Here is a 13887-nt window from a genome sequence, read left to right on the forward strand (position 1 = left end):
AGTGCCTTTTTTATCTTGGCCTCAAGTTTAATTGTGTTTTTGCTGTCTCCTCAGTGGCCTCAGAGTCAGATGGAACAGATGTCTGAATCGTAGTCTGACATTTTAGTCTCATGGAAATATACAGATCCTTAGAGCCTTTCCATTTGTTCAAGTGTGTTCTTTTCATCATTCAGACACAATAACAACAGCACCAGGATTGACAGGAGCTGTCAGAGGGACTTAAACACTGAGCTTCAGACATGATAATGTCACATGGGACTTTCTGTATACCTTTATAAAGCCTATAAATGTGTTTACACTTCCTTGAACCTTATACAGTACTGTACAGTATGTTCTCCTCGATCACTTGTATGCCTTTGGGTCAGTTTTAGAACAGTGTTACCTAGAGGCAGGAGAGTTTGGAGGTCAAAAAATGACTTAAACATTACTTTTTCATTACATTTCTTACTTCACAGTGTAATGTTTTTAATGTTTTTACGAATTTTGTGTTTTTGTTTAGGCTGCATCCCACAGGTCAGTGTAATTGAACCCTCCTTTCATATGGATTGCCTTCCACTGCTTCAAATTTGACTTCATGTGGCATAACATTCCATAGTGATGGGGTAGTGTACAGGAATTTTAGAAAAGGGTCCCATGAGAAGTGACAAGCTTTTATTATCGATGCCGCATGGCTGTGTTCAGGTAACCTTATTTTTTCCCCACCCTTATTTCAACAAGAGGGCAAGCAGCCCTGATGTTTGTACCCATACCAGAAAGACATGGACAACTTGTCTGAGAGCACTGTTGTGTTTGCACTTAGTAATAAGAAAACCTGTCGCAGAAACGCTGCAGGAAATATAATGGAAAGATTCGAGTACTCAAAATATTGCCAGTGTCCCATGACCAGTAGAGTGGCCTTCAGCAGAATTTAACCCCAATGAAATATGGAAAAGGGCACCGTGTTGGCCCTGCGTCTGCCTGCCCACTCAGGGGTTCCAACCTGTCACATCTCTCTCTCTCTCTCTCTCTCTCTCTCTCTCTCTCTCTCTCTCTCTCTCTCTCCTCTTTGCTTAATTGGTTACACACTGTTCTGTCATTATGATGAAATGAGTCCTGATTGCCCAATGCTTTGCCAGGTAAAATAAAATTGTTATTCTGTTACAGCATGATGGACAGGGTTGCCCAAAGATAAATGCAGAAAAAAACTATTTTGTATCATGAGGTTTGCCAGGGGCACATTTTGGCTATGTCCAAATGGTGTTTGCCAAGAGCCCGGATGGCTGCCAGTTTCCACAGCAATCTCCGCCACCTGTGATGGATGGCCCAGTGGGTAAAGCTACACAAACGCAGCTGTGATTGCATGGCTCAATAATGGAGGAAAGGGGGAACCTGTGAATGGGAGATAGACAGAGGTTTTATAAGCTTTCATATTGCTTTGAGCTAAAACTTCGAGAACAGATACAAAGCTTTGGAGACTGCGGAGAATTAGCTGCGGTCAGCCATAGCTGAACTACTTCACTTTGTGCCCTGACAGAGAAACAACTTGAACAAAAACTTTGAACTGCTTTTTCACTTTCAACCACTTTCCTTCTTGCCCTTGCTATCTAGCCATGCAGATACTGATATTTAAAAGTTTTGACACATTTGCAAGTGAAACTTCTGCTGTCACCCAAATACATGGTGGAAGAGGTGAATGTTTTAATCTTGGTGCTCAAAACCCCCCCCCAAAAAAAATCAGCTGTTCAGTATAGATTTTATTCAGGCTATATTCTACAGAATAGTTCTACTTATCAAATCTTCAAATCTGTACACATCAAGATTTGTGGAAATATTTAGTATAAATAGACAATTAGGTTATTTAAAAAAAAAAAAAGGCTGCAACATTGGACTTGGTGTCCATAGACAGCCACCAAAACAGCCTATGGATGAAGGTGAGGGTGCAGGTAACCCCAGTCTAGAGTATAGAGGTATAGGCCTAGTGTGAAACATGGGACTTCATGGATTCTGGAACTGTGTATTAGAAAGGCCATGACTCGGGTCCGTTTGCTGGTGCTGGCCCTACCCGACCTCCTCCGTGATCCTGGCAGATGTACTCCAGGAATGAAAGGGAAGTGAAAAGGAGAAGACAAGGATGTCATCCAGACAAAGGCCTAACCAGATACTTGAAAGGATCTTGGCAGTCTTCTTGCCTTAATTGTTTGCTTAATCTTCATAATTCCACAAATCTTAATGTATACAGATTTGATACATAGTACTGCACCAGCTGGTAGGTGTTACAGAGGTCGGGCTTGGTTACCACTGTAGCATCATAGATACAAATAAAGCTGTGTGGCTCATGTATTACAATAAAATTACTTCACAACAAAAAATTGTTGTGCATGTTGTTTTGTGCTGAATGATGACTGTTAATTTCTTCCACAGAGAGACATGCTGGACATCAACCAAATCATGAAGGATCTAGCCAGTATGGTCCATGAACAAGGAGATGCCATAGGTAAGATGTGTTGTGTAGTCCATTCATATGTGCTGAATAGTGTTTACATCGCTTTCCTAGATTCAATTAACAAAGTTGACATTTTGAGTGATCAGGTTTTCATTTGATGCAGTTGATTAATGAACAGGGCTAAAATAATTGGCAAAAGAAGCTTTGTGCATCCTGCTGTCATGCTGAGTCTGAGAAGCAGAGTACTGTTGCATCAGAAAGCACTGGCATTTAGACATCCTGATGCACCGCCTGCAAACTGCCATGTTCTGCACACCTGGCAAAGGAATGAATCTTGGCGTACACACACTGTACGGACAGATATGTAGGCACAAATCTGCTATCAGGTCTGTCAGCCTCATTTTGAACATGGGAAAACTGGTGGCCACTTTATAATTGTGCACCAGTAGCCTGCCGGAGGTCATATTGTAGAGCCCTCACAGTGTTGATACCGGTCCTGCGCCTGGGTTGATGCCCTTTTAGGGCCTTGTCCAGCTGTTTTTGTGTAACGACCAATGTCCTGAGCTACAGTTACCCTATGCCAGTAGTTCTCAAACTGTGGTACCACTGGTGGTACGCGGGCTCCCTGTAGTGGTGCGTGGACGGATCAAATAAAAATATCGGAAATGCGACTTCAAATTATTTAAGCCAGTCCCGGCGCATTTGCCGGCGCACTTGGTGGTGCCGATGCTGGCCGCATTTGTCGGTGCCGGCACCAGGGCCTTGAACGTCCCGATACCGGCGCAGTTATTGGTGCCATTGCTGGCGCATTTGTCGGTGGCGGCGCCAGGGCCGGGAAACGTCCCGATACCGGCGCATTTGTCGGTGCCGGCGCTGGGAAACGTCCTGTTGCCGGCGCACTTGCCGTTGAAAATCAGCAGCACACCCCCTGTGTGTGTGTGTGTGCATGTGTGTGTGTGATTTTGAACATGCTGTGGGTGTGAGAGGGACTGCCCCATATAGGAGAGTTGTTCATATGAGAGTTCTAGTACCAATTTGTACAATGTGGTTGTGACTGACAAAGGTCAGAATAAATAATATTCTTATGAGGAATAAATTTGCTTGCTTGCATTATAGTTTATTCTCTATATTTTATAGTACATTTTTGGTTGGATGCTAACTGCATTTCATTGGCCATACCTGTACTTTGCTCAATGACAATAAAGTTGAATCTAATCTAATCTAATTTTGCATAGCAGCTGAATAGGGTCGGCCTAAGCTACTGTATTTTAACATCGGCCATAGTGGTGGTACTCGGAGAGCCAAATATTTTCTGAGGTGGTACCTGATGTAAAAAGTATGAGAACCACTGCCTTTTGCCATTTCATGTGGCATACATTTTCTCGTATCCAATCACGCCAGGCAACATGGCACGCTTCTCCTTTCATGTGACTTCAGAATCAGTTATTCAAAATCCTGATGAATATCCGATCTCATCAAACCAGATTGAGTAGACTATGACAGTTCAAGGCGACCTGCCCAATCAGAGCTCATATCCAATTACATTATCCAGTGCAATTTTTAAAACAACCGCAAAAGACATTGCTCCTTATTGTTTTGATGCTACTGATGGGAAGTCGAGGTCCAGCCAACAGGAGACACTCACTGATGAGAAGGCAGCACTGAAGAACTGCTATTAAAGCAACTTTAGTGCTCTGGCGTACAGCTGTTGAGAAGTGTATGAGTGCGTGATCTGATCCCGATGTGAGACATATCTGATATGCCCTCTATTACACTATAACACTTCATGTTGTCTGCTGTTATTGCATACGAGTAAAAGTATACGTATATGCCACATAAAATGGCATAGTGTAACCGTAGCCATGAAGTGTCATACTGAACCGAGGGCATATTGGATATGTGACAGTTACACTCTGACAGTTCAATGCGACCTGGGGTATAAAATCTCCTATCCTATCATCATCCCGTGCAATATTAAAACAACCAGAAAGACACATCAGCGGTATCAAGGTTTTTGCTACTTTTCGTTTTGATGCAATTGATTAGAAGTCAAGGACGAGCTTGCATGAGAAGCTCACTGACGAGGATGCAGCAGACCTGCTATTAAAGCAAGTTTAGAGCTTTGGCGTGCAGCTGTTTCGGTGGACAGAAGGTCTGAGTGTGCAACCGCAGTCAGTACTGGTGGACTCACATTGTCCAAAACTTCATTGATTGTGACTTGACTCAGTTTCTGTGTGGGACACATACCTTCAGCTTCAGCCTCCTTTACCAGCAGCACACTCGTCTCCATGCACCCGTGTCTGTGTGTGAACAAGTGGCTGTTGCGCCCTGGCAGTGAGCCACAGGATCATGCTGCCGTGCCATTGCACATTTGTCCAGGGAGTCCAGCATATATACTGTCCATGAGGTGTTGGAAGCCCTTCACTCTTTCCGCAAAGCTTTTATAAGCACAACAACCTTGATTTTGCAAAGAGGAAAAATAATGGAAATGCGCATTTTCCTGACATGTGTCCAGTGAAAGCACATGGATATGTGACCTAAACCACCTTTTCAAGTGGTTCAGCAGATCCAATCCCAATGTGACGCATATCGGATATGCCCTCGGTTACACTTTGAGACTTCATGTAGTCTGGAGTGATTGGATACAAGAAAACATTGTGCCTCCTCATCAGTGTGCATTTCATGCAGCTCGACCTCAACTCTTCATCAGTTGCATCAAAACGAAAAAGGAGCACAACCTTGTTAATGGCAAGTTTTTTGTGATGTCTTTTCCGGTTGTTCTAAATATTGTGCGGATCTGATGAGATCTGATGGCTCAGGTCACATTGAACTGCTACAGTGTAACTGTTACCCAATCTGGCCTGATGATATCCGATATTCATCAAATTTTTTATATCCGATTCTTGAAATGGCATGTAACCACAGCCCTGGTATCTCCTCCATGCTCTTGAGACTGTGCAGGGAGACACAGCAAACCTTCCAAATTAAGGTATGGATGTGCCACCCTGTTTGAGCTGCAGGTACTGCCTCATGCTACCAGTAGTGAATAGGACACTAGCAAAACACAATACTAGAGAATCAGAATCATGCAAAACCTCTGTGCCCGTTTTGGGGGTTGTCTTGCTTTTGCCTCTCCAGACGAAATTTGGATTTGGGTGTGTACCATAAGATAGACATTTAAAAATGATTTGTATGTGTTTTACAAATTGTGCGATGATGCTACATGTGGGATGAAGAGAAGGGATTATTAGTATTATTATAGAAGAGATTACTTGTATCTGGGTGTATTATTTGTATACTGATACATGGCGTAAATGCTCTTAAAATGCATTGTGACTTTGATATGATCAGATCTTCATCAGAAGTTCAATAACCTGTATAAATGCAATGTGTATGAGTGGAAACATTTATAAGATAAAACTGACCCACATCCTGGCTCTGCCCGCTCCCATTTGTGAAGTACTCTGAAATGAGACTTGCCAGCTGAACCTGAAACAAAGACAGTGACAGCCACACAACATTGTATATAAATTATTATTTTTTAAATAAAATGGATGACCATCATCAATAAGAGAGATTAGAGACTTTATTTGTGTAATGACCTGCCTACTGTGATACAGTCATAATGGAGGAGGCTAATCAGGTATCAAGAATATATACGTATGTTGACGCAAGGTGTAAATGCAAATCACATCATCAGACGTCATGATTCAGATACTGACACTACATTTCCAAGTAACATGTAAAAGGGGCCTCAAGGTTTTATATCTAGGACAGCCAATGTTTGGAAATGTGCAAAGCCTATATGTGCAAATATTGTAAAACCATGATGAGCATTTACGATAGAAATGCTGCATACACATTGCAAAAGGAATGTAAACTTTTTGTGGTGGTGTGTGCGATGAGGTTTTCTGAAATAGAATGGGAACAATAATTTGTGCTAATTGCTGCCTTTTAGTTGGAGGATGCTATTTTTCTACCACCCTCAGTCATCCAAATGTAGATGCCCTTTAAATACCCTTTACAGTCAGGCTGAGTCAGACTGGCTTACCCCAACTTTACAAGAATGGAATACCCATTATCAATGTGTCTTTTTTTTTGCCAGGAAACTATTCTGGTTATCAAAAGTGATTTATGCATTTTGACTGTCTGTCTTTGAAACATCGCTAGCGGAATATAAATTTAACGTACTATTGATGCAAAGAGGAACACAGAATGCAAATCCAATTTGAATTAGTAAATTAGAAGCAGCTAAAGGCTTGATTAATTTACACCTAAAATTCAGTTTATCAGGCCAAAACTATTCCAAAAGGAGGAGGCAAAGAAGGGAAATTCAACTTCAAGAGCGTCAAGAAGTGACTAGTTTTTAAACTTGTATCTTCAGCAGTAAGTATTCCTGCACATCTCACATATTTTCATTCAGGATTACATGCTGTATAGTACTTCACAATAATCAATAACCAGAAGAGTCCCTGTGACTTGAAATTTTTCACAAACACTTTTAGCATGTCTTTTTACTCCCATCAAGAGTAGAAAGACTACTAACTGAAGACCTCATTATTCCCCTCAGTTCTTTCATCTGTTTGTCAGTAACTGGAGTCAGGTTTATCTAGTGCTCGTCCAATGTTATCAAACATGCATGAGCAACCATTTTGTCATTTGCACCTGAAAGACTGCTCAAATGACATTTTGGACATGGAGGGTAGTGCAGCACAGTGTGCTTACCAACATGATGAGCTGTGCCATGGCACTGTGAGAGACATTATAGCACAGCAGAGTCCAATGGTCATTACAGCCATGCAGTAATGGAGCCATCCTTGTTAAAAAGAGATGCACTGAATTTGTCTTTTCCTGTATTTAAACAAAGGATTCTTTGTGCAGTGCAGACCTTCATATGCAGTATTTATATATATATACATATATATATATATAAGGAATATAGATGGTATTCTTCGCAATAGCAGTGGCTAATTCAAAGAAATAAGTAAGATCAAGAAGGAAAGGTTAGTGCTCTAATGGCCTGTGTGTGCATGTATCTGTCTGTGTATGAATACACAGTGAATACATTATTTCACTATGCACATGTAAACTCTGGCACAAGAAACAGCACAGTCAAATGCAAAACATTCCTTATTTGTATTGTACTTACTTTAGGCTAATTTTAATTGATGTTGAGCACAGTGAGGAACAAATGCCTTGAAAAGAAGGCGAGGGAGACACAATGCAAAGAAAGCTGGTGGCACTTTGCTCACAAAAAATGAAAACATTTATTGAAGCTTGTGATGAGCACAAGTCAACACAAATACACACAGAACAAAAGACAAACATTAAGACTGTAACATAGCTTGCAAATAGGAAATGTTTCAAATCAGCTTTCTGCTAAAGTGCTTTTTCCAGCATACTAATAATTTTGCTGTTTTTAAACTCAAACTTAAACACAATTTGGCACCACTGATCTATGTTCATAGACTGTTTGCTGCTTTTTCACATACTCTGTATCACTTAGCCACATTCGAGTGCTCATCAGAAGATTATGTCACAACCTTGCAACTTTGTAGCAAATGAGAGGGAAATGCAGACCAAAGCCAAATAGGGAGCACTTTATTTAACTGATGGAAAACACCAAATCAGGAATATGCAATTGAGGAGAGAAAGCTCATGGCCAGGAAGGCAGGTGTGAGAGCAAAAAATGATCAGCCCTCCTCCCAGGTGCCTGCAGCATTATAAGAATAAATAACAGAACAAGTAAACAAAGCAGTTGACTGTCACAAAGTAAGAAAGTACCTGAACTTCTTTTTTATAAAGACATTGTTCAATTGCAATTGCAAAATTGTATTCAACACCACTTGAATGCAGCATTATAACTATGAGGCAGACCAGCCATATTTTGGTGTATCTGTGTGTAACACACAGACACAACACAACACACAGTAAGTAAATAAATAAAAACACAGTCATAATAATAATATTAATAATAATAATAATAATAATAATAATAATAAATAGAATAAAGTAGTACAAATGCAAAATATTGATTAAAGGGCAGAAAGTTGAGTGGATGGGACCTAAACAAAGACCATGGGGCAGAGTGTTTTCTATCAGACAGTAGTGAGGAGTTGGAAAGGGACACAGCAGCACGCAGGTAGGATCTCCTGTATCGGTCCTTGTGACAGCGAAGCTGGATCAGTCTCTTAGAGAAGAAGCTCCGCTGTCTGTCCAGTAGGTGATGGAGAGGATGATCAGGGTTATCCATGATGGATAAGAGTTTGTTTAGTGACCTCTTCTCCATCACAGTCCCAAAAGTATCCGGTTTGCTGCCAATTACAGAGCCAGCCTTCTTAATCAGAATCAGAATCAGAATCAGAATAGCTTTTATTGCCAATTAAGTTTACACTTAAAAGGATTTTTTGTGGTTATTGGTGCGATCAACATATAAAACATATAAGACATAAGACAACAAGACAACAACTATGCAAAGAAATTAAAATAAATTAAAAAAGACACAAAATTAAATGAATTGGCAAGTAAAGAGGTGAACATGATGATTTCCTTTTGTGGGGTGTTAAAACGGTGTAGGTCATACATAGTACCAAAGATGGCAATATAAGGGGAGGGTTGAATTTGTATTCCCAATATGGTGGACAGTGTGTTGAAGTAACCCGCCCAGTAGTTGAAGAGCCTGGGGCAAAGAAAAAACGTGGCTTAAGTTACAGCAAGGCATCAAACATCTATTACATTTGTGATCTACGTCTGTGTACATTTCGGCCAATCTGGATTTAGAGAAGTGGACCCTGTGCACGACCTTGAACTGGATGAGAGCGAGACGGGCACAGGATGAGGCAGTATGCAGATTGCATATGATAGCGTCCCACCAGTCTATGTCCAGATGGAGTTCGAGTTCAGTCTCCCAGGCAGCCCGTGTTTTCGAGTTAGATAGGTCCCTGAGGTCCAGAATACGGGTGTAAATCTCAGATATGGTCCCACTTGGCGGAGTCCTGAATGATAGCAGGTCTTCCCACATGAGTTGAGGGGGAGGGGAGGGGAAGTTTTGGAATTTGATGCAGGCAAAGTGTCTGATTTGCAAATACTTAAATATTTGGTTAGCAGGTAGTCTGTGTTGAGTTGACAGCTTGGAGAAGCTGTTGAAACTGCCATCAGAGTACAGGTCAAGGAAACATTGTATGCCTTGGTGGGGCCATGCTGAGAAGGAAGAGTCCAAGAATGAGGTCGGGAACAGGTGGTTGTTGAGATTTGGCAGGGCAAGACCCCCGCTGAACTTACATCTTTGTAGTAGTAGTTTGCGGATCCTTGGAGGCTTTGCACCCCAAATGAAGGCGCTGATTATTTTGTTTTAAGAGTCAAAGAAGAGTTTCGGAAGGAATAGAGGAAGAGATTGAAACTGGTAAAGAAATCTGGGCAGAACATTCATTTTGATCATGTTTATTTTCCCAATTAAGGAGAGCGGTAAACTGTCCCGTCTAAGGAACAGTTTACCGCTTCCGTTTACCGGGTCAGTTAGGTAGAGCAACAAGTCATCCGCATATAGCGATAGTCTGTGTTCGATGCCATTACGGATAACACCTTAAAGGGAGTGGAAGACTGTAATGAGATGGCCAATGGTTGGCCAGGGCAAAGAGGAGTGGAGATAGGTGGCAGCCCTGGCGGGTCCCTCGTTGTAATGTGAAGTAGTCTGAACGAATATTGTTTGTGTGGACACTGGCCTGTGGTGATGAATATAATAATCTGATCCAGCTGCTGAATTTGTTTCCGAAGCCAAATTGCTTCAGTACTGCAAATAGGTATTCCCATTCTACCCTGTCGAAGGCTTTTTCAGCGTCCAGGGAGATTACAATCTCTGGTGAGGTTATAGAGTGAAAGGAGCGGATAATATTGAGAAGGGTGCGAGTGTTAAAAAATAATTGTCGCCCTTTAATAAAGCCATTTTGTTCTTTTGAAATAATTGTGGGGACGACTCTTTCCAGGCGAAGAGCGATCGTTTTGGCGAAGATCTTAACATCAGCGTTTAAAAGGGATAGGGGTCTCTAGGAGCCACAGGCGGTTGGGTCTTTGTCTTTTTTGAGGAGGAGTGCTATTGAAGCTTGACACAGCGTGGGCAGAAGTGTACCTTTCTCTAGGGATTAATTTACATGGCCAGGAGTAGGGGTGCAAATTTAGTGCTGAATTTCATGAAAAACTCTATGGTAAATCCGTCGGGGCCATGGGCTTGGTTGGATTGCATGGCTCTGATTGTGGAGAGTATTTCCTCAAGGGAAATTGAAGAATACAGAGCTATCACAGTGTCGGAATTGATGATTGGGAAATTGAGGTTGGCAAGGAACTGAGTCATCTCTGTATTGTCTGAGGGAAATTCAGATTTGTAAAGGGAGAGGTAGAATGATTTAAATGTGGTGTTTTTTTCTACATGGTCAGTAGTGGGGGTGTTTGGTTCGGTGCAGATCTTGGGTATGAGACGGGAGGTGGATTTTCTTTTTAACTGGTGTGCTAGTAGACGACTGGACTTGTCGCCATGTTCATAGTGAGTAGCGCGCGATTGTAGTTGTAGGCGTTCGGTATCCTTGGTGGATATAAGATCAAAATCGGTCTGAAGGTTAAGGCGTTTCTTGAGAAGTTCTGGGGAGGGGTCAGATGCGCACTGCTGGTCAAGGGAGGAGATGGCAGCGGGGAGATTTTTAACCTTGGTGTTGTATTTTTTCCTGGAGTGAGAGGAGTAGGAAATAATTTGGCCTCTAAGGACTGCTTTCAGCGACTCCCAGAGCAATGAGTGTGAGGTAGAGTCGTTTTTGTTAAACGAAAGAAAGTCTTCAATGGAATTAGAGATCTTGTTGCAGAATGTGTTATCTGCCAGCAGTAATGAGCTGAACCTCCACAGGCGAGGGGAGGATTGGTATGTAGCCAATTGAATGTCTAATAATAGGGGTGCATGGTCAAAGATTAAGATGCCTAGGTAATCAGAGGAAGCGACACAGGATTTGAGAGAGTTGTCTATGAGAAAATAATCTATCCTAGAGTATGAATTGTGTACCTGGGAAAAGAATGAGAACTTTTTGACCAAGAGGTTGCAAAGTCTCCAAGGGTCAATCAGGCTGTTCTGGGAAGCAAAGTCAGAGAACGCTTTGGCCATTGCTGACAGAGAAAAAGTGCGGGGGTGTGACCGGTCTAGTGCTGGGTCAAGTACGCAATTGAAATTGCCACCAAGTATTAACTGATGGGTAGTTAGGTGAGGAATGATACTGAGTAATCTGTTGGGAAACTCAACGCTATCAAAAGTTAGGCGCGTAGATATTTACCAATAACACCTTGGTTTGCATCAATGTGCCTGCAACTATAATGAATCTGCCGTCTTTATCAGCATCAAAGTCTGTGCATGAGAAGGTGGTAGTCTTGATGATTAGGATGGCAACCCCTCTGGGGTTAAAACCACACAGTGGAGGCAACAACTTGGGTGGAGAAAGAGATCAAGCTAACCATGTAAGTAGCAGATACCAGATATAGGGAGAGAAGCTCCTGCAGCATTCAAATTATGTTAATATATGCTTCAGAAAATTATTGAGTTACAGTGTTTTGTTTTGAGACCCCAAAGTGGGTAGGTGGAATGAGAAAAGGTGACCTTATACCAGATATAGGCTTTAGTGGACAGATAAACAGAATATGAGAGCCTTGAAATACAGTGTATTATTTTGTACTAACATCACCCCTTCGACATTGTGTTGACATAGCTTCTTCAGCGGAAAGAAAATTCCTTTCAGCGCCCTTGTAGGTGATTCGAAGACAGGCCGGGTAGTAAAGACAGTAACTCCGTCCATGCTTCGTAGCTGGTTCCTGGGCCCAGGCCACTTTCGGCGTATGATCGGGAAACACAGAGATCCTCGTACCACCGGTCAGCTGAAGGTCTCGAGCCCGGTGAAGGATATTGGCGGCATTACATTACATTACATTACGAGCATTTGGCAGACGCTTTTATCCAAAGCGACTTACATTACATTACCACCCTACGCAGAGGGGGGAGCAATTGAGGGTTCGGTGCCTTGCTCAGGGGCACCTTGGCAGGGACTCGAACCGGCGACCCCCCAGTTCCCAAGCGGAAGCTCTACCCACTGAGCTACTGCCTTTTGACCGGTCTAGTGCTACCGGCATCGATCGAGTTGCAGAACCGGACGATGATGGGGCGAGGATGATCCCCAGGTCTGGGCCTCTGCTGAAACGTGCAGTGTGCCTGCTCCAGCGGGGGCTCCTGGTCGAGCTCGAAAACTTCTTTCAGCCAGGTAGCTGCGGTGGCGATGTTAATGGTGGTTTCTTCTGGAATGCCGATGATTGTTATGTTGTAACGGTGCGTGTAGGTTGCGAATTCTTTGCATTTATTCTCGAACTTATTCTCCAAATTGGTCAGCACGGTTTGTGCAGCAGCATCGGAGGTGGACAGGTGGGATTCGAAGGAGGCCTGTTGAGTTTTTATAGCTTGTAGTTCGGCTTGGATCGGGGCCAGACCGGCTCCGAGTACCTCCATTTCATGTCTCAACGCCGCTTGGGAGACTGTGAATTCTGGTCTCAGCGCTGTTTGGGAGTTTGCGAAGCCTTCTCTCAGCGAATTTGGGAGTTTGCGATCAGCGCCAGCTGATCTAAGCGATCTCCATCCGCGGGTTGTGGGGTAGTCTCCAGGGAGGGAGACTCCCGAGATGGGGAAGCCGGGGCAGAAGCGGTGGTCGCGTCGGCGAGTTGCAGCTGGTGCTGTTTACCTTTCGCTTTTTTCGGGCTCATATTGTTTACTTTAACGACCTACTAGTGTAGACTTTGTTGGGGAATCTTCGGTCAAAAGATGTAGTAGTGAAAACTGGTAAAAGAAAAAGGTTGATAGAAGCACTTTTGGATGAGATACTGCGGGAGACTCTCTAACACGCGTCCTACTCCATCGGTTGCTCAATAGCACCCCAAAAAAATTAAATAAATTAACTAAATTGATTCAGATTAAACGTGCAAGTTGCTAGGGAAATTATGTGGTCAGTGGCAGACCCGGGCCTTGTTAATGAGGCCCACTGCAGAGGGGAAGAAACTGGATTTGTGGCGTGAGGTTTTGGTCCTGATGGACCTCAGCCTCCTGCCAGAGGGGAGGGTTGCGAACAGTTTGTGTCCAGGGTGGGAGGGGTCGGCCAAAATCTTGCCTGCCCGCCTCAGGGTCCGGGAGGCGTACAGTTCCTGGAGGGACGGCAGATTGCAGCCAATCACCTTCTCCGCACAGCGTATGATACGCGTATGATAAGCAAACCAGACAGTGACGGAGGAGGTGAGGATGGACTTAATGATGGCTGAGTAGAAGTGCACCATCATTGTCTTTGGCAGGCTGAGCTTAGGCTGCCGCAGGAAGAACATCCTCTGCTGGGCCTTTTGGGTGAGCGAGCTGATGTTGAGCTCCCACTTGAGGTCCCGGGAGATAATGAATCCCAGGAATC

The 13887-nt window shown here is 43.1% G+C and overlaps 1 protein-coding gene across 1 annotated transcript in view; it reads left to right on the forward strand.

Moving 5' to 3' along the window:
* The window catches only part of tsnare1 (T-SNARE Domain Containing 1), a 131004-nt gene that overhangs the window by 77441 nt on the left and 39676 nt on the right, over positions 1–13887 (forward strand). Inside the window, exon 9 of the mRNA XM_076148512.1 lies at positions 2401–2473. Coding sequence (XP_076004627.1) covers positions 2401–2473 — 73 coding nt within the window. The remainder of the gene's footprint in view (positions 1–2400; positions 2474–13887) is intronic.

The sequence above is a fragment of the Genypterus blacodes genome, unplaced genomic scaffold, assembly GCF_046128005.1.
Source record: "Genypterus blacodes isolate CSIRO-AG114 ecotype Tasmania unplaced genomic scaffold, CSIRO-AGI_Gbla_v1 ptg000040l_1, whole genome shotgun sequence".
Taxonomy (NCBI): domain Eukaryota; kingdom Metazoa; phylum Chordata; class Actinopteri; order Ophidiiformes; family Ophidiidae; genus Genypterus; species Genypterus blacodes.